General features: G+C 34.5%; 1 protein-coding gene across 18 annotated transcripts in view; it reads right to left on the bottom strand.

The window, feature by feature from the left end:
- hts (adducin 1-like protein hts) overlaps positions 1 to 21,948 on the bottom strand; it is a 233,651-nt gene that overhangs the window by 11,785 nt on the left and 199,918 nt on the right. For 7 of the 18 annotated variants that reach the window (XM_081763624.1, XM_081763630.1, XM_081763607.1 and 4 more), the window contains 3 exons: positions 13,255 to 13,317; positions 12,614 to 12,685; positions 4,326 to 4,393 (listed from right to left, as the gene is read on the bottom strand). In XM_081763624.1, the coding sequence (XP_081619750.1) occupies positions 4,326 to 4,393; positions 12,614 to 12,685; positions 13,255 to 13,317 (203 nt within the window). The remainder of the gene's footprint in view (positions 1 to 4,325; positions 4,394 to 12,613; positions 12,686 to 13,254; positions 13,318 to 21,948) is intronic. The other 11 variants (XM_081763632.1, XM_081763652.1, XM_081763647.1 and 8 more) reach the window with 5 other exon arrangements.

Consider the following 21,948-nt stretch of genomic DNA (forward strand, 5'->3'; position numbering starts at 1 on the left):
TGGGACTTACAACGACAAGTAAAGAATGCGATCATAACTACTTCTCGGGTTTGTATACGCAGTAACCGAAGACCACGCGAACAGAGTGAAAAGTTAGTCTATGTATACACTGCTTATTTTGTGTACTGTAATAAAGCAACGTAGTACGTAAAAAATGAACGAATTGGGACCCTGGATGTTTGTTCTTCATAATTAACGTTACTAGTGTTCTAGACCTATTGGAATATGTATGTTAAAATTAATTATGAAGAATATTACACATTTTATTAACTTTATTTAAGCTATATTTACAAAGCTACCCAAGATCATGAATTACGTAACGCCAAGACATTTTATAGCGGTTTACAATTTTCAAATGTTTGTTCTCCGATTATTGTTTAAAAGTACTGTCGTTTTCCGATTTCGAAAAAAATTGATTTTAAGGTTAAATGTAAAGGCTCCACCATCAACAATAGATATCAATATCTTTCCAATGTATTTTGTACGTGTTGGGAATTGGAACGGGTACACAGTGCTACAGAATACTTATACTGGGTTCAAAGTGCCACAGAAGGTTGCACATACTCTAATTTGAGTAGTTGTTATGAATCTGTGCAAACAAGGTATATCGTATATTATTCTTAGGGCTCTCATGAATGTTCTCTTGTCGGTAGAATCTCCCATCATGTTAAGGTGTATTCATGTGGCTTGGTTGATTCTGCTTCGGATAATAATAATAATGACTCAATGAGTACCAGTGTATTTATGTTGGAGCCTTAATCTGTTTAAAATGTTTCCTTTTATATTATTATTACTGACTCATGATAAACCTTTATATACCCTAATCTACTAAAGAGCTTCTGTTTTGTTCACATTAAGATTTTCCAGAAACTAATGGATAATTTAGAATTGCAGTACGTAGCTGTTCCTTGGCTGAATCAACTGATACCAGAACGTTTATTTACAACTTACTTTCTTAACTTTGCTTGCTTATGATATGATGAAGTATTAGTCATTCACTGACGAAGTTTACTTCGAGCATCTGCAGCATGTTTTCAGTCTTATCTGTTTCTGCTTCAATTGCATATAATATATATGCTAAACTTGATTTGGAAATTCTTAATGGATCTGTGATCATCCAAGGAGTGCCGATATAATCTTCAGAAAACTACTTTTCATATAGTTCAAATAATGTTTAAGTCTATTTTTAATTATTACGAGCTGGAAAAAACTCAGGAGTGTTTTTTTCCAAACTTGATGCACGCATAGAAGCAAAATTCTCAAAAACATGTGTTTTTTTTTTACTATCATATTAAAACATTAGAGTTAAAATATGAAAATTATACTACAGAGTACTCTTGTAAGCACTAATTTGATTCAGAAACACATACGTAATAATTACATTGATATTAATAAACAACAGGTGAGTTAGTTTCACAGTGTGAAACTATAGTAGACTTTCAAACTATAGGAATTCATACTTAGACTTGAAGCAGTACATCTACAGCTACTAGTTCCAATAGAGGAATAAAATCAAAGATAGAACCTGTTCCTCGGACGCTGAATACATATCAAAAAAGTCATTACTCGCTATGCTTTGTTGTTTTTGTTCTATGGCGATAAAGGTTGAAACCGCAAATAATTGATTTGAATCCCGGATTGAATAGATGGTTAAGGGAGGAGACGGAGCCTAGTCTTGGACAACTGAATCGATTGCAGAAAACTGTATCTCGATCCCTCTTACCGTTTTTTGCTTTATGGAAATCAATATTGAAATCAGGATTTCAACCACTTCTGGTTTTGGTAGAGTGTTGTGACGCTTAGCTCTTTAGAGCACTGAATAGATTCCAGAAAACATATTCTCGCTGTTACCATTTTCGTTCTATGACGATAAACGTTGAAACCGGAAATGACTAATTTGAACCACTTTCGGTTTGAATAGAGAGTTAACCGAGAAGATGGAACATTCTTGAGACACTGAATCGATTGCAAAAGACCGTATCTTGATGTCTTTTACCGTTTTCGCTCTGATAGCTGTCTAAGACGGACGGACGGACGGAAGAAGCTATGATTTCCGACACTTATGCATCGCACAGCAAGTCTAATAATAATATATATTATAAAATGGAAAGTGATTATGTTTGTGACAATCTCTTGAACCACTCGACTGATCTTGATCAAATTTTCAACATTCATGATTATTATAGTCACAATGCGAAATAGGACATGCAAATGCCTATTAAATATAAAATTACAAAACATGTATTACATAATCATTAAGACGATCGTGTTCAACACGACTTATAATCTTATGTATGTGCCACATTTAAACAAAATTAAAGAATCTGATTTAATTTCTGAAAACTAAAATTCGATCCTAAAACATCTCTGTTTAGTATTATTTAGTACACTTAGTGAATGTTTATCGATTTGTCCCGATAATACCATTCATTGTTCACTGTTCAGTAACTGCTTCAGAAAACGTAAATGAAGAAAAACATTCTGTGATTTGAACAAAAGTATTGTGCAGCACCGAACACTATCTGCAGTTACTTGCACACTGGTAGTATACCAAACAGTAACTGGTGTAAAAACAGAAATATACGGAATACTAGTATCACAAGAATAGTACTAGTATCTCTCCTGCTTCCAAATCCGGAGTTTCAGGACATAGGTATACTTTCCCTGTCCATAAAATGCATGTAAACATGAACAAATACAAATGCTTAAAAATCAGTAAAAAATGAATCAAACAATATGATGTGTTTCAACCATTTATATTATTTCTGAGGTAGATGAAAGACTTTGAATAGTACATTAGACTCAAATACTATGTGTTTAGTGAAGAGTTTTATTTGTTATCCATTGTCATATCATTTATATGATGGATTTGTTAGTCTTACCGAAAAGTTACATATACGCTGATCTCTGCAATCTAAGCTTATCCTTGCTTATCTGTAAAATAAGGTGTATTGAGTTGACCATGAGTAGTACAAAAGTTGAGCATTGGAAGTAGTTGCAGCCAAGTGCAGCTGAAGGACTTAGCCTCATCTAACTGGAAATGCATGATGAGTAATGTTGTTATGGTCGCAATCGAGATCCGCTATTTGAGCCTTACAAAGGGAAAAGGCATATTGCCCTGTACGTAGTTTGGATTGCCCTTCGTCTCTGAACCGAAGTTGTAGTGAAAGCCTCACACATATTGCAGTGATAAACTATCAGTCATGCGGAGCTGCTGTATATTACACATCCATGTAGTAGTATATAAGAAGATTCTATACTGAATCTTTTAATCTTACCGAAACAACTTTATCCTAAATTAAATTATATTCCAATAAGTATTAGTGTTTCTTCGAAGATGGTGCGAGTGCAAAACTGCGGATTTTAATTTTGCATCCTAAGGCCAAACACACATTTGTTTTACACAGTCTTTTTATTAGCTGCACATACAATTAGAGAGACAGCACATTGAACCTGTAACTGCCTCTTGGATGCATATTAACACCTGTCATAACTTCGCACTGGCTAGCGATGTTTTCAATTTATGAACTATATGTATGATTCACGATGGTGGATTTCAAGATGGCGGCTTTGATTGTTCTGTGTCCTCCCCAATTTCTCCTTACCTTTATTACTCCCCTACGTTGTTCCTTTGGTTATATTTTGCAGTATTTGACATTTATGCGAGGGGGTTTCCCCAGTTTTGGACCACCCTGCATATATATATATATATATATATATATATATATATATATATATAACTGCACGTATTGCAGCAGGAGTTCTTCGAATCACAATCGATTTAGAAAGGACAATTACGTATAGAACTATATCCAAATGTCCGTCAACTTCCATTGTTTCGGAATAAACTATTTTTGTCCGCTTTTTCCAACTTTCCGACCACTGGGCGACGTAGTACACTGACCACGTGGTTCGTCGCTACGCTGGATATAGTTCAGCCGGTCGCTAACAAATAGAGTTTGAGCGCTCAAGCACACAAAAAGGGCTACTACGCCACGTGGTTTGGTTTATATAAAAGGAATATAAATAACAAATTTGATATGAAACAAGACTAAAAAATTCATAACATAAAAGTAACGCTAGAACATTTTGGTTACTAGTAAGAGGTTCGATTAAATATCCCAACAATACATGTACAACCTTATATGTACTAAACTATATTTTTAAAGCAATCATTGTAATTGATATAGTGTTGATGAAACGTAAGTTCGTTTATCAATTTAATCAAAATAAGTTCTTGTGCATTATAAATTGGCACTATTATATTTAAATACATTCAAAATAAATGGTAACGATGCGAAATGTGACATCAAATTAAATCTTACCTCTTTACTACTTTGAGAGAATGTGCTTTGATGAGCATCTGGATCCTCACCGTTGACAGTAGCTTCACCTATAAAGTAAAAAAATAAATAAATGAAGGAAACAACAGATTTGAACACATCAATTCCTATATAAACCGAATTCAATAAAAAGCACGATTATAGAGATTTTGAACCTGGGATCTCTGCCGTACCGTGCTGATGAACTATTACGCTATCCAGTCCGCTCTCTGAACAACCATACATTCCCCCACTTTTGTAGTCAGTGTTTATTAACTCAGACTGAAGTTTATTCATTCATTCATTCATACATACAGACTTCAAAACTGGGTAAATGAATGGCTGTTCAGGGAGCGGACTGGAACGCGTAACAGTTCATGTATCAGCACGGTATGTCGAAGATCCCGGGTTCGAGTCTCGGTTTAGTCGTGCATTTCTCGCTCTGTATATCATTGAATAAAGTTAGTATAACACGTTAAGACTGATTTATTGTTGTTTTCCCAGAAGTTCATCCTGACACGGTTAATTTGTAAAATTAAAACATTTGCAATTACTTAACAATAATACTACTGATACCAGATATATCAATTTGATGATGCAACTTTAACTTCAATGCAGTCCCACCGTTTACAATGAAGACAAATTTTCAGAATTTCAAGAATTTGCCGTCCTCCGACGTGAAACGAAAAGGACGATTACTATACCATTTTATTCAATTTTCCATGCTTCATATTACATTAAGGAAGGAGAATTTAATAAAATGATAGTAGAATGAAAATGTAAGAGGAAACAAGAGAATTCCGATTCGCGAAATATCTATAGGTACGAAGCTATCCATCAAACTTATGGAGCTATAGAACAGGCAAACAAGTAACATATTATATTATATTATATATATAATAAATATAAAATTGATTTATAAGTGTAATGGGTAAAGTGTATTAGTGTACCACAATAATGGAACGGGTAGTATAGTGGGATTATAGTTATAATGCATTGCCTATTACATGGAGACCATTACCCAAATGATCCATGACATTTCATTCAGATGTGACAGTAGAATAAAAAAGATTGAATAAAAATAATAAGAAGAATGCATAATGTAATTAATTAATATTTAGAATAAAAGAAAAAATTATACATAGGTCAAATACACAAATAAAACACGAAAAGAAAGAAGCATACAATTACTATAAAACGTGTAAATTGCCAATAGATAATTTGAACCTGTCATACAATACTATATATTAGATATACTTTTTTTTTTGGGGGGGAGGGGGGATTAACTTAAATGTCCTGACAACACCTACTCAGAGACTATGTTGAAGCTCTGAACGTAACGAAGTGAATCCGAAATGGTGGAAGCCAAATGAATGATTTGATTTGGTTTAGAAGTTTTGCTTTTTATACGCACCATCGTTCTTGTTTGTTACAACTAGTTGGCACTATATTTTTGAATTTTAGACAGTCCAAATAATAGCTTTTTGATAAATATTATTGTTATGTATACAAATATAAAGGTTATTTTTGTTTTTCTGTTCAATTTTGGAAAATTCGTGTATTTGTTCATCAGAACGTCACCAGATATTTTGTTTTTAACTTTTTTTGCAAACAATAGATCAGGTTACAGATGTACATATCAAGGTCAGCTAGATGTTATGTTATAGCTTGTTGTGGAAAAGTTTATTTTCCAGTTTACACAACCTTGGCCTCAGGTTATTTTTACTTTCGGATGCTTTGACTGTTCTCTCACCTTCCGCATATCAAATATTCGCACTGAAAAATATTATTTTAATTGTCCATTCTGTTTCATGTTAATAAAATGAATTTTATGCACTATTAAGTGAATTTATTTATTATGTGATATAAGAGAATTATCGAATCACATTTCGGCACTAGCTATCCTACTTGAAGGTACACACACACAATGAAGTGTGGTTCGTAACTTCCTTCTTTTAATTTACATGCTTCCATTTTACGTTTTATTATGAACTTCTTTCCTTTCAATTCTCCACCAAAAAGGGCACCAGGACTTTGTAATATTAAGTGTTTCCCCAGGTGTAAATAAGGGGATAAACTATGTTGTATTTTGTTGTAAAATTGTTCAGTATATCAATTTCATACAGAGCAAGAAAAATACATTATTGTTAACGTTTATATCGGTGAATAATTAAAGTACAGTAATTTTTGTTTCGATTTCAAGATTAATGAGATTATTGTTCTGCAATTGTACAAGTGAATCAAATTCCCAAAAAATTGTAATATCCCAAAAGATATGTATTTTCACTAGACTTCTCGTCAGTAACAGTGCATTAATCCCAAATGATCTAACCTTTTTCATTTTCTAGAAAGTAAATTGTAAAAATGTTTGAATTCAGGTATTTTTCCAGGTGAATTTGAAAAGGTGTCACTTGTACAATTGCAGAACAATAATCTCATTAATCTTGAAATCGAAACAAAAATTACTGTACTTTAATTATTCACTGATATAAACGTTAACAATAATGTATTTTTCTTGCTCTGTATGAAATTAATATACTGAGCTGTATAATCGCTGTATACTTTCTTCAATACTTCGTCTAAAAACAGTCAACCTTCATCACGAAGATAGAATGAGATTATTCAAAACTTCATTCTATCTTTGTAATCAAGTTGGACAATTTTCAGCCAAAATACTGTAGAAATTACATTTACTCCCATACAGTAATAAAGTGAAAAGAAACTTTCATTGTTTTTGCAGTGCATATAGCTAAGATATGGATAGATGTAATCTGCGATGAGGACATACATAACTAATGTTTTACTCTTGGTCAAAAATGTTATCACGTTAGTGAAAACTATGTCTGTTATATAATCCTATTATTCTTTCAACAATTTTAACTCGTGTTTCTCCAAGTACAAAGTCGAAAATATATTCAGATTTTATTTATTTTTTTTTTTCCATCCTCAGGAAAAAAGTGTACATATACTCTTTCGCTGATTACTGGATGAGTAATAGTACTTAATACTTACCAGTTAAAACTGACTGCGGATTTTGGTCACTAATATCTTCCTCAAAGCTCTAGACTTTTTATCATGAAACTCGCTGCTATAATATTCTATATTAGGCCAAATTTTATACTTAATTATATATATAAAGCTTTTCAATTCTTGATAATGTCATCAAGATTTTTTTTTTTTTTTTCTCCTAATATACCAGTGAAAATATCTACATAACATTCACCTTGGATTATTTGTGGAAATTCGAGAAATACAAGCTGCGAAAAAAGATGATCATTCATATGATCCAGGGGAATAATTAGGGTGAGAAAAATAAATTCTGTGATTAGGCAAAAAAGACATTTCCTTTTACAGCTTCTGCTGAAAACAAATGCTTAGGAATTTTCATATAGTTTACTGACTAGCACACACACAAACAGCAAAGTTCTTTAAGTTATAATGCAAAGATTAAAATTTTAAACATATGCAAGCAAATAAAATAAAGTACAATAAAATAAAAATAACATTTACACAATGCTGCAAACAACACAAACAATATATGAAAAGCAACTCAAAGAAAAACCTTACGACTACTACTACACTATTGTTCTTTGTTATGCAAAAATTAATGTATTGATCTGAGAAGCAACATTAAGTATCCGCTTCTAGAATATTTCCTCCTCAACTGTTTATTCAACAGCATCAAAAAATACAAACAGAATTAATGTCTTCAAGACTTTTGACGAGACTAGAAACCCAATAAAATTTACATCAAGTCACTGAGAACTGTAATTAGATTAAATTAAGTTTATTAAATTAATCGCGCTATCAAGTGATTAATAAGCAGCATTGTTCGAACACGTTCGCAAGTATTCAAGTTCACAAGGTATGTTTGTATGTTCAAGTTGGCAACTGATAAACACTGATGAAATTATATCTTATTTCAAGCAATTTACTTCTCCAAGTTACTGATGACATTACAGAAGTCAACCTATATTGCGGAAGTAACAAACAAGAACATTTTTCAGCGAGAATTTACTTTTAAACGTTCACAAAATTTCACCATTTTTGATCAAAGTGTGTTCAGTATTGTTATATTTTTACCATCACTCTTGCTTTAGGCATCACACATCCTACAAAATGATACACTTAAGAATTTAAAATGATTGTAAACTGATTAATATGAAGATCTACGAACAAAATTATTTTAAGGTACTACAAAGCAAATAATCCACAGCAAAATCACCGACAAATTGGTTCTTGTCAATACAGCAGACTACAACCACGTGGCTGTTAAATAATAGTCAAGGAAGAAGTATAACTATCTATAGCTACAACTACAATTTACGCAAAAAGATTTGTGTAACAGTTAATATTTATTATGTGGTGCACCTAGAATTTAAATCAACAGAGATGAACGTGTCATAACTGATTTCCGCTCTAAACCTTCTACACGTAACTGACATTTACGACTCTAATTTTTATCACTATCAGTTTCTTCTGAATTTTTGTGTAAAAAAATAATTTCACATAACTGAATTTTAGGGACGTCTCATTTTAATATACGTTGTTCAAAAACGTAATTTTAAAGTATATTATTAAGTCAATTAAACATATTAAATATATCTCCATTAAATATATCCGTATCAGACGAAATACTGTCAACATCATAATCTGGATATGCATCAGAATTCGATATATCTTGTTCTGGTTCTTCCGAATATTTCACGACACGTGGATGCATTGTTGAAGAGGATGTGACGTACGACGTCACACATGAAAATACTGGAAGAGTAACAGCACACTCGATTACTGGTTCTGCTATCTCAGCATCACCACTTTCGTTGGAGTCATTATTATTAACTGCAACATTACCCGGTTCTAAGTTGGCGGATTTGTGAGAGTTATTATCTGGAAAGCACAATAGTAATAATTCGACTGATTATGTTATTACCTTTAGATATTTCAACAATATCTAAAAATATATTCATTTACATGTATTATTATGCAAAGTATGGCTAATTAGGAAACAAGACTCCTACCTTTTTGCTGTGAAGTTAGTTTTGGTACGAAAGTTTTTCATAGTGATGAATCTTAAATGTGATCTTACGAAAATATGACTACATGACGCGGCCAGATATGGACTGGTGCTGTGATATATTGTCACAGTTTCAAAAATGGAAAAATAGAGCGCTTTGAGAAACCTTCAATGGAAACATCTAAAACGCTGAAAAAAAGTTTATGGAAACTTTTCTTGCTGCTGTGTCTGAATGGCATAAGAAGTTCAATACTGGCAAGGAGCGTGAAAGAAGAAGAGCACACGCTGCATCCGTTTCTTTTAATTCTCGATTATTATTTGGAAATCTCATTCACTCCTGCGAGACTGGCATTTCGGTCACTCAAAATGATACACCGCATTCTGTCAAACTGGCATATCGGTCATTCGAAACGAAATCCCAAACTTTGTCAATTACTTCAGTTGTTCTGACATCCTACTTGGATTTAGGCGCTTATAATCTTTCACAAACTCCCTTCCAGCACTGAATCTCTTATTTCATCCAGAAACACGGAATCAAGAAAGGTAATTGGCCCATAAATCTTTGTCAATTTCTCAAATATTTTCAACTTTTTCTACTGTTGAAACGGTGACGAGGTATCAGAACAAGTCTATACTTAATTGCGTCATGCACCATTGTCGACCGGCCGAACTAGAAGTTTCTAGTGTTTCCAAGGTCTCACACAATATTCACAAGCATAAACTTCCGCAGCAAAACTACCTCTAACAAAGAAAAGTGTCACTTACCAAATTCCACGCGCGCGCACGCACACACACACACACACAAAAAAAAAAAAAAAAAAATCACAAGCATGAACTTCCGCAGCGAAACTACCTTTGCAACAAAAAAGTGTAACTTTCTAAATTCCGCACTGTGTATACTTATTTTTAAAAACAGTAATAACAATAAATTTCCATTCTCCTAATAGATCTAGTTTTAGAATTACCACGCTACAACCCTTTCTTGATGCTAAACAGGTGAAGAACAAAATTGTAACTTGCAAAAAAACTCAATATTCAATAAATTTTACAAATGCATCCTACAATTATACTAGGTAACTGAAAAAGTTCTTGCCGTTCTAGCGCAGTGATAAACAAAGAGCAATACAGTAGACGGTACATACTTTAAAGTTTCGAAGTAATCTCCAACACATTTTGCCAATGTTCTCGCAGCTACACAATACCTTAGAGTCGGCAGTTGTGGATGCAAAAAGTCCGTAAGTGCGTGCCGCAATTCTCCCTCATTTGCGAAGCATGTCCCACGAAGGTAGTTGTTGAGGATAAGGGATAATCTGTTGGCTCAAGGTCCAGTGAATGTGGTGCATGGCACAGTGTCTCTCAGCCAAGTTGCTGGTTGCTGAAAGGTCTCCCGGGCCCTCTTTGTCACACGTGGCTTGGCACTGTCATGAAGGATTAGCACACTTTTGCGATTCACTAATGCCGGTTCCTTCTGTTACAATGCACGGTGCTCCATGTGCAACTACTGAGAGTAGCCAGCAGTGATGGTCTGAGCAAGTAAAAGGAGCTCGTAATGCACCACTTATCGACAATCCCAGCATACAGAAAGCACAACCTTTCGTGAGTACACAGGTGGTCTTGAAGTGTGAGGAACAGGGTCACGTGGCGAAACCAATGTCTGGTACAGTTGGGAGTGTCACAGAGGACCCTTTTTCGTCACCAGTTAACAAGCGATCAAAGATGGGTGTGTTCAGGTGTCAAGTGAGCAAGGACAAACAGGTTGCCCCTCGTCGTTCTTTGTTGGCTGCCGACAATGTGTGGGGTATCCAATTGCTTAACTTCTATGATTTCCTTATCCCATGCAGGTGCAGTCTGACTGTTTTAGCGAAAACATGGAACCTTTCTGTACGCCCATCAGATGTTAGACCACTGTTCTCCTTGATGGCTGCTTTCGCGGTGTCATAATCCAACACACATGATCGTCCACTGCGAGGTTCATTCGAAAGGTTCACGCCTCCCGAACGGGATTTCTGGAACCAATGCTTGGCGGTGCGTTAGTAAACAGCATCCTCCCCACATGCTTAGCATATGCGGCGACTTGATGGGCAGCTGAAGGCCCACTTTAAAGTTATACAACAATCAGACGCGAAGGATTTGCTTCATACCTCCATTTCTCTTCCGAAACTGTACGAGCTATGACTGCTGTATCTGCGCAACGTGCCTGTACTACTGAAGGTCGATGGTCAGACTAACTGCTGACAGCTTGGCAGGTATGTGCGTCATTTTGTTTCCTCTCTGTAAGCGCATGATTAACGGGACGTCAGAAACGGCAAGAACTTTTTGGTTACCTTGTAAAAGATACAAAGTATCTGAGTTACATTTATAGACCGATTTATCGCTGTAACTCGAAGTTGTATATGGAGTTATTGAATGGAAGCTATTCTCTAATAAATCTTGTTCCAATGTTGCAACTGCCATTTTGAAAAGGTATTAGAAAACACTTCCGATGGTCTAAAAGAAACTTGTGTTATGATATATATTGATTATTCAGTATTTAGATTTAATAAAGAAAATTGAAGTATTCTACAAAATCTAAAAACCTATTAGAATCAAGGTAATCATTAGATATACCCAATTACAGTTGAATACGTTTAAGTAAAATAAATATAGAATTCTACCTAAATATTGAAAACATTGGCATTGAAAAAGAAATCATACAAAGAGCACTAAGCAAATGCTCATTATCTTGCCAAGTAATTTATACAAAAAATTCTGTAGATGAATGTTTTAGCTGAAGAATTCTAAACTAGTTACAAGACAACCTACACATTTGGAATTCCTATTCGTACATAAACCTTATTTGCTACTAGTGTTATTCTAGTACCACATATTTATAAATAAAGGATCAACTTCATTTTGCTAATTTCGAAAATTCGATAGTGTGTGAATTATTGATGACATGACAGATAGTAAAACTGTCGTGTAATAGCATTATTCGCTTACGCTTCTGTAAGAAAAAGATGTTATTGAAGATACAAGTGCGTTTTCTGACTTCTACATGCTATTCCATGACGCATTTAACGAAGGTACTTGCAATTACATTATTTTGTTTTGTGTAATAGTGATTATATTATTTTTTTGTAAGCAACATTCTAGTAAGCAACATACAAAAGTACTAATACTACAAGAGGATTTTATAAAACAAACCGTACTACTAACTCTACATATTTCTCAAATGCTAAATTTAGTAGAACGAAAAATATAGATGTTTCATAAAAAAGACTACAGTTATTCATACCTTTTCCTTTATTCTTATCTCGATCCAAGGACCATGATCTCTTGATCGGGCTTGCAACGTTTCCATCTGGAGCTACGTAACAACAACAATGATCATGCAAGGCAGATAGATAAAAAAAAATCACATGCAGAATTAATCTTAAAACTAGAGTTCGTGTGCAACACATATAACGTGCAAAAAATTAAGCATCTTACGTAACTTATTAAAAAAAAATAAATAAATAAATACAAAAACTCAATGAACTATAAGTTTCATGCATACTTGAGATTCGAAATTTGTAAAAATACTACATGCTTTCAGAAAAAAAAAATCATGAATTACAGCGACAAAATATTCTCAAATTCGAACCTTATAAAGCTACGATTGTGTTATGCTATACAAGTCAAATACTATATTATATATATCCATTACATCATTTTTTAGCTAAAAGAACCTTTATCTGGTAAAATGAAGTTGCTATTTATGACATGTAAAATAACTACTACAAAATATTCAATTTAACCGAATACTCTTTTGTTATTAATGTTATTTAGGAATAACAGTTCATGCTAAAGAGTTATGACAAGATACGTAACATATAAAGAACTAAGATTTAACTACGTGTATATCAAGGAAGAGCTACACATGATTTACATACTCACCTTCACGTGGATAACGTGCAGATTTCGATCGCTCCACATAAGGGTCGGGAAAGTCGGATTCTGCTTCAATAAACAAACATGCAATAATCATTCACAAATAAACATGCACTACTTCGTTCGAAAGGATAGAAAATTAATAACCACTAAATATGAGACCTAACACAAACATAAATTAAGGAATAATTACTCCAAAATCTGATAATTTAATAAACGGTAATAACCGGTTTTACAACTTCAGATTTAAGGGAACTACTAAAAATGTTTAAATAAGATTGAAGAACGATCAGTTTTCAGGTTTCGAAAATAGAATTTTAGTCTGCCTACCTTTTACGTTTATTTCTATTTTTGTGTTACCAAATTTAAACTTTACAGGAATATACAGTGTCTACAGATAAGCCGCTGTTGATATCTGAGTATAGTTCTAGCTTTTGTGAGGGTTTTTTAATTACTTTGATAAATTGCAGGAAAAAGGATTATTCTCAACTTGATGTCTACAATGAGACATTTAGCATTGTTAAGAAAATGACTGATACTATTATTGTACTATTTTGCTCAGAAAATGTAATTATTTTAAGTCATACTTGGCACATTGATGAGAATAACAATAACTACAGCCCATCGATAATTATAATAATCAATGTCGTTGTCTTTCAAACATCTATAAAGTAGTACTATCACATGGAAATTCACATTTTCACTTCGAAACCCACTCTTGTTATCAATGTCACTCGATATCAAAGATGAATATTTATATTCCATTCGGCTTTAGTGTGTAGCTCACCAATCATCCCAAATATTATTTTCTCCTTTCTTTAGTCATACTATGCACACTTATCCTGGAGCAAAAGACGTCGTTTTACAATAAACATATGCTCATGTTGCAGGTTTTTTTGCTACGGACTGTACAAATGATAATTTTTCAAAAATTATATTTGCGTACCTAACTTACACACAAAAATCTATTTCGATTTTCCACATTTATCTGATTTTGGAATAATTATTCCTTATTTTAGAAATCAAAATCATGCTCAAAATTTTAGATAAAGAACTCAACACAACACTTCATACAAGAACAAACAATTTCATGGAATACTACATTACTACAGTATTTTGTAATTTTCCTTGACTCGCACAAAGCCAAGACAAATACAAACACATGCTTCTAAAAAAATAAATAAATTATTAGTTATTAAGATAAAAGCCATTTATTTACTTTGTACTTATTCCTTTTAAGCATTTGTAATTTCGTTACTACATCCAGCATATTTACGAACGTTCGAGGAACAAACAATATTTCATGGAACTAACTTATCTCAAAAGTCCACCTTATCTCAATGCAGGTTCATCTTCCTCAGATTAGAAAATGTTACAATAATACTATACGAAGAAACTTGAACTGTATTCTATAAGCAACATATAAGATTGGTGCCATTTGTGGGAAAACATTTATTTAATCTTCCTAATGCAAGGTTCTTAGATGGTATTAATAAAGCCAGAAGAATATGCAAGCCATTCTCATAATAAGTTCTTTCAAACAGAGGAGAATTTAAGAATATTGAAAGCTGAACATCTGGAACCGTAGTATAAAACAATGCATTCCTAGATATTTCGTATATTATTGTTTTCCATGTAACGTCAAGTGAAACTTCCACAGTTTCTCAGTGATAATAGTGCGAAAGTTGGAATTAATTCTTCATTCTATATTTTACATGATACTTTTGTGCTTGGACAAACCATTTCTACATACATAGAGAAAACACCTATCTACCTACCTACTTATGATAGATTCAATGAAGGTCTAGATGGTTAATGGTCAGTTCACTAGCACAAATACTCTTTGACCTGTGCTCGATATCCTCGGACTAGTTTCACTTCGTTCTTCTACAGAATTTGGTGTTTACAATTTTATTGCTAGTTTATGGACAAATTATTCTTCAAAACCTTTTACAATTTTACCAACATTAATATTCCTGTATACGATTTGGGATCTTTGGTGACGTAATCAGAACCAAATAATGAGTATAAATACATGAAAATTCTTTACCTTCTAGTACTAAAGATTTCCTTTTGTATTTCAATAGTCAGAAAGCTAATACTCAAAAATGAAATAATGTATGAAATAAACCAACAAAGTAAAACATTCTTCTAGTGTATGAGCCTTTAAATACATACTGCATATGACAGATATTTACAAACATGAAGAAGCGAATATAAATAAATACAAAGACCATGCCACAATCACAATGTACAACAGTTTTGTTCAAGAACTCTGGCCACCCACCTCTCTCAAACGCACTACACTCTCATCTACAAGTGGATGTAAATAAAATAAATCTGAATCGTCATTCGTTACTTAAGATGTTAATTTCAAGCTGAAATATTAAATTATGCTTCAAATGATTATAAGATTACAGCAGTTTGCCAAGAGTGGTGACTGACTTTCCCCTCGCTCCTTTCTTAAGCAAAACTTTACGAATAATTGCCAATAAAGGTGAAAGTGTAAAATATTACAAGCTACAAAGGAAATACATTAATACAAACTGGAATTTTATTAGTATGTATTAAAAGATTCCAAATTTAGGCACTACACTTCCACTGCCATTTATGACTTTTATATACCTATAAAACAGACCGTCTTGTCAATAACTGATAGTAGTCAAGTCTTTTTTTTCGCTCTCTTGAATTGTACGTACGTAGATGGTTATACTAAGTTGAGATGATTGTAAACAGATTTGAATTAAGTGTATTAATGAAACTTCAATTAGTAATGGTAACTATACATGTCAGAAAACAGCATATTTACAACAATTATAGTACCGCGTGAACCGTCCAAAAGCAGAAGTATGGAATTCTAACTCAACCAGCTACCTGCTTTACAAAATCTGTCGAATAAACAACAGTTTGTATATGAAAATCAAATTACTTAATCAGTCAAATATTTGCAGTGGGATGGCATAATTGACAATTATTGGTTAGATTTCCGGTTTCGTAACTGTCTTGATGTAATATTGACAGGTCAGATAAATGGAACGAGACTTGAAAGGGGCAACTTACTTGTGTTTAGGACATGAAGTATTTCAGATTACAAGCTTCATATATATAATAAATAAATTCGTCTCAGCGGGAACACAAACAAACAAACAAATCCAGAAAGGTATTCACATGATCGTAATGAACAAGAGAATACTCAATATACTAGATGACTGCATCTAGCTTTCAATTTCTAAAGTCTTGTAAATAGCATGTAGTACAGAGTTAAAGAAAACTAATACTGGAAAAAAGGAAATGTACCATACCATTAATAAATTTAGTACAAAAGAGAAAGCTAAGCACGTGGGAAGTTCTCTATTATGGACGCCAATATGGCATCAATCCATACGATTGTCAATGCTGCTCTTTTAGGATTTCTTTTTTCTGTTTGCTGCCATTGATGATAGTGTTTTGTTATTCTCTGGTAAACAATTTATGATATTTTATGTATATGATAAACAATTTGATGATGATTTATGTATATAATCTTAGAAAGCTATAAACATGAAACCTATCTTTCTTGAATTCCTTACATTGTCGGGATTAGTATTTGGTAATAATACAAACTTCATGGAAGAAAATGAGCTAGTGTACGTAACTCTACATACTGTTGATTGATAGTGTTGATTTCTATGAAAATTTATATTTAACATTTGTAGCATGTCCTGGCTTGGAATTCCTAGTTGTAGGAACAAGATGCATGATTTACGGTGATGATACAAGTCGATAATTGGACTTGTATCACTGTATGACACTGGAGGACCTGAAAGTTATTCAGGCTGATTTATTTGGAGTTGTTGCACATCGTCATGTGTAAATGTGTCAGTAACGTCAATTTTTGATATTAGAAATATAAGTTTTCAGTAAGCTACATACATATTACATATTAGCATGTATATAATTAAATAAAAATCACAAAGCAATATAAACAGCAAGAAATGAAAAAAAAAAAAAAAAAAAAAAATCTACAAAATACAAACATGTGTCCCGGAACATTAACCTATGCCATCAAAAAATATGTAATTTAAAAATTTAAATTTCAGTTCTACATCAACACACTAAAAGAATACCAAACTACTATTAGAAGGTGAATGTGTGTGTCTACTCAAATATGTGACAAAAACTAGACTGCCAATTAGAGAATGGCCAAATTGTGTTAAGGAAGATACTAATGAACAAAAACAAGCCACATACAACGACAAAATAACTTATATATGAGGTCAGAACAATCCTATATTACTGTTAGTGCTACTTATTATAAAACAAAACAAATGAGATCTGAAGTAATAGCACATTTTAAGTACAAATTTGCTATAACATGACTACATAAGTTCGTTGCTATGGATTATATACTAAACCTTATATTTGATAGTATTATTATTAAGTTGTCTAAGAAGTACAGAGCCTCCGGAGGTCAAAACTGAGGATATATTTCTTGTGATTTGAAAGTAAGATTTTGAAACAACATAGCCAGCATTTCGTTCGATGACTTGCCATGTGGTACAGAGTAGCATAGTCCTATCGCTCTTGCCTTTGGTGGAGCGTTCTCACAAGGTACATTCGCGAAGTGTCTCCTCGGGATTCATGTAGAACTGATTTAAATACAAAGTTCTCCATGGCTCAATATGTATTGTACTAATTTTAGCGGCCCATATGGGTAATTTGCATATTTATGAGCCTTCATATACCCGGAATTCATTCATACACTACTATAACGCTCGGTCACAAAATTGCTTTTTCTTTAGATGTAGCTGAACATGAATGTGGGCATATGCAAAACAAATTGGATCAAGTATTGCTTCTCTGACACATGTTATCCACACCGGCCGCCATCTTGGATCCGCCATATTGGGTTTAACTTTCGGTTTTACAAATGAGAATAGGTACATGTGAAACATCAAATTCATATAAAATTTTCTCGGAAATTCATTGGTGTAGTGAGTTTTCCGGTAGCTTGTACCATTTGCGAGATATTACATGTTAAATCCCTCTAGGCACTTCGCGAATAGACACTGCAGAGTAATATCAGTTACGCTTACGTTTTTGATGTTGACAAATCAAAACAATTTCTCACTGGAAAAGTACTGTAGGTATAAAAAAAAAAAAAAAAAAACTCTACAACATTGGTGTCATAATCTTAAGTTTCTGTGAGTGATTGTTATTATTTCCATGTTATAGTATAACAAGGAAGTATTGTATTACAAACAAAATGCCTAATGTAAATCTAGATACGACCAGATTTTGGTGAAAATCTACTATATCCTATTTACGTCTGTGTGTGTATGTACGTACGTTCAGAAAACATTTCGTCAACAATAAATCACGTAAAAGATTACATATACATACGGGGCCCTGCACGACTTTTTAATGGTTGAATTTGTGAAGTGCCTTACATTTAACATGCAATATCTTGCAAATGGTACAAGCTACCGTAAAACTCACTACACCAATGGATTTCCGAGAAAATTTTGTATGAATTTGATATATCACATGCACCTATTTCCATTTGAAAAACCGAAATTTGAATCCAAGATGGCGGCTGGTGTGGATAACACGTGTCAGAGAAGCAGTACTAGATCCAATTTGTTTTGCATATGCCCACATTCATGTTCAGTTACATCTAAAGAACCTAAAAGAAATGTTGTGACCAAGCGTTATAGTGGTGTATGAATTCTGGACATATGAAGGCCCAAAAATATGCAAATTACCCGTATGGGCCGCTAAAATTAGTACAATACACTTTGGGTCGAGGAAAACTTTGCATTTAAATTAATTTTAGACGAATCCCGAGGGGACACTTCGCGAATGTAGCTTGTCAGATTTGATTCCTGGTGGAGACAGTCGAAAAGGTTGTTTTTTCAGGCCAGGCATCCTGAACGAGGTTTTTCTAGGTCTTAAGGGTCTTCACTACTGCGAAATTAATCTACTGCTAATTTTGGAGTTTTTCTGTAATATCTTCAAAACAAATAAGAGTATTCCAAAAGCAGAAACGTAGTGAACTAGACAATACGACTTTGCATGTGATACCTTTACCACAATTCACCTATCTGCTTTTGGTATGCCGTTATTTACAGAACCCGCAAAAAATTCTAAATCTATCTACAGTTGCAAATCGAAAGCAGATAGATGAGTTGTGATAACGGTATCACATGCAAAATCGTATTGTCTAGTTCACTAAGTTTCTGCTTTTCGAATATTTTTATTTGTTTAGAATATATTACACAAAAACTCTAAAATTAGCGGTAGTTTAATTTCGCTGTAGCGAAGACCCTTAATTCATACCAGAAAAATACCGAGATGGTACCTCACATAATGGTCCCAACAGACTTCCTTCTAGACTCCCCGGGCAGTGTGGTCGCCGAAGGATGATCTCCCTCATACGTGACGGGTCACCATGGTCATAGATGCTGTAAGCTTAGAAATCTGATTCCTAATCCTAACTTTCTGCCATTTTTCCAGCAACATCTTTACAATATCCTTTTAAAAGACATTTTCACTAATTAATACCATACAGAGAGTTCTACAGAGACCAGAACAAATGATAGTCTGCCGGTGCTACGTCTAGGCTATACGGTGAATGCATTAAGACCTACAAGCCTAGTTCACTCAATTTCTGACAGGTAGTTGAAGATGTGTGCGATATAGCGTTGTCACTGTGGTATAAGACAGCCTTTCTGTTGACTAGTTCTGACAGTTTCCTTTGAATTGTTAGATGCACTCACCCTAAATTTCGATAGTATAGGTCCGAGTCGATCGTTCTACCCGGCGGCAGCAGCTCGTGATGCACATGTTCTTCCAATCTAACCAAACGAACAGCATATCCTTCTCGGGCGTCAGTGTAGGCTTTGCCACAAACTGTGAAGCTTCGCACTTCGACTATGACTTTTTGCGCACATTGCTTGTCATAGGTTATCCATCTTTCATCATTTGAGATCAACCGTTTCAGAAACAGCTCGAGTTTACTACGTTTCAGTAGATTTGCAGATAGATCATGTGGCACACAAAGCAGATCTAGTTTTTCTAGTTAGTTTTTTCCAAGTGGTGTAACTATTTGGTGATGCTGTTTAGATGTTATGATTGCTTACATGCCGGTCTTGCTCGAGTTTTGGCAGAGTATCATCCCCATTTTTGGTATGATTGGTCTCCCACTGCGAAGAGTATCTTACACATCGACATTTCCAGAATGAAAGCAAGTGAATGATATTTTGGCAGTTGCTTTTTATAACATATCTTGCTCACAAATAGCACAAATTTCTGCACGAACCTACGCAGCATTTGCACCTTGATCGAAATAAAATTGTAAAATGTAGGCAGTTTTTCGGAAAGTTCACGCATCTTTACAGAGCAATACCTTAAGTCTGATTGTAAGAATTCCAACACGTTTGGAATATCTAGATTATTTTCGATCTATTGTGACGATTTCAACCTGCACTTATTCAAAGAGAAACCATGTCGCCACCAGCGAGAGTGCTTTATTTGGTGGCCCTGCATCTGAGCAATCGCCTGACAATGATTTTTCCACCATAGGAGACTGGCACGCAGTGTAGTCACCGCAATGACTCTTGAAAGGCTTTCCATAGCCCCTCATCGGTGCGGTGTCTCCTGTGAGGACACGCTCGTTTCGGGTTGGCCGAAGGAGCAGAAGTCCACCGGTGACGCATCAGTGAACTTCACTGGAATGTCTGAATGGAATTAAACAAATTCCAGTTTCTGCGGCCATTTGTTGGAGGAAGAGGCGGGTTGAGCGAGATGTGTGACTTGATGCCTTACCTTGATGCACCCACACACGATTCTTGTCCCTCTCGTAGAGATGAAGAATGTCATGGCGATAAATGGGTGTTAGAATGTTAGTCTGATAATATTACGAATTCATCTTCGTATTTTTGGCTACACAATGTATGGTCAGCTTGCTCTGATACGAGTATCCAGTAATGATCATGAAACCTGTGCCGAAGTTTTCCTTGCACTCAGTGAACCATCTTTGAAAGTCCCTCGTACCTGTCGATAGATAAAAGATTGCACGTGGCTTGTGAGTCATCCAAACAAATGCCTCGTCCATTGTTACAACGAACTTCCACTTTTCACCGGCCAGGTACCGCTTATACAGCTTTCGACAGTTTGTGCGACGTTCCTGGATGCGTTTTGGCAAGAGATTATGAATACGACCCTTCCGTTGCTTTACCAACCTCAAACAGCGGTGAATGATGGTATGCACTGTCCTCAGTGATGTCTGTGGCCGGTTCGCGATACTCCACTGTGTAGGTGGATTCTCCCTGGTGATCAAAGCCCCAACTTTCCGAATTCTAGTTTGTGTGCGGATAGTGGCAAGGCCGCGGGCTGGCCTGTTTCTTGCCCACATGAATCATCCCACGCCTCCCCTAACCTGCACCTTTCAACACTCGTGATATGCCGGTTTTTTTTTTTTTTTTTTTTTTTTTTTTTTTTTTTTTTTTTTTTTTTTTTTTTTGACAGTGAATCCACGTTCCTTGTACAGTTTGATAATGACACTATAACTGTAGTTCACTCGGAAAGGGCAGTTATGTAGCGCTCCCAATAAGCACCTATTTTTGGCGGTATTTGTCCCGATATGCACTTACCACACCTGTCACGCACAATCAATGGTCCTAGGTGCCCACACGACCGGCAGCTTCCTTCTTTTCCCGT

This window comes from Thermobia domestica, chromosome 1 (genome assembly GCF_964235325.1).
Source record: "Thermobia domestica chromosome 1, izTheDome1.hap1.1, whole genome shotgun sequence".
Classification (NCBI taxonomy): domain Eukaryota; kingdom Metazoa; phylum Arthropoda; class Insecta; order Zygentoma; family Lepismatidae; genus Thermobia; species Thermobia domestica.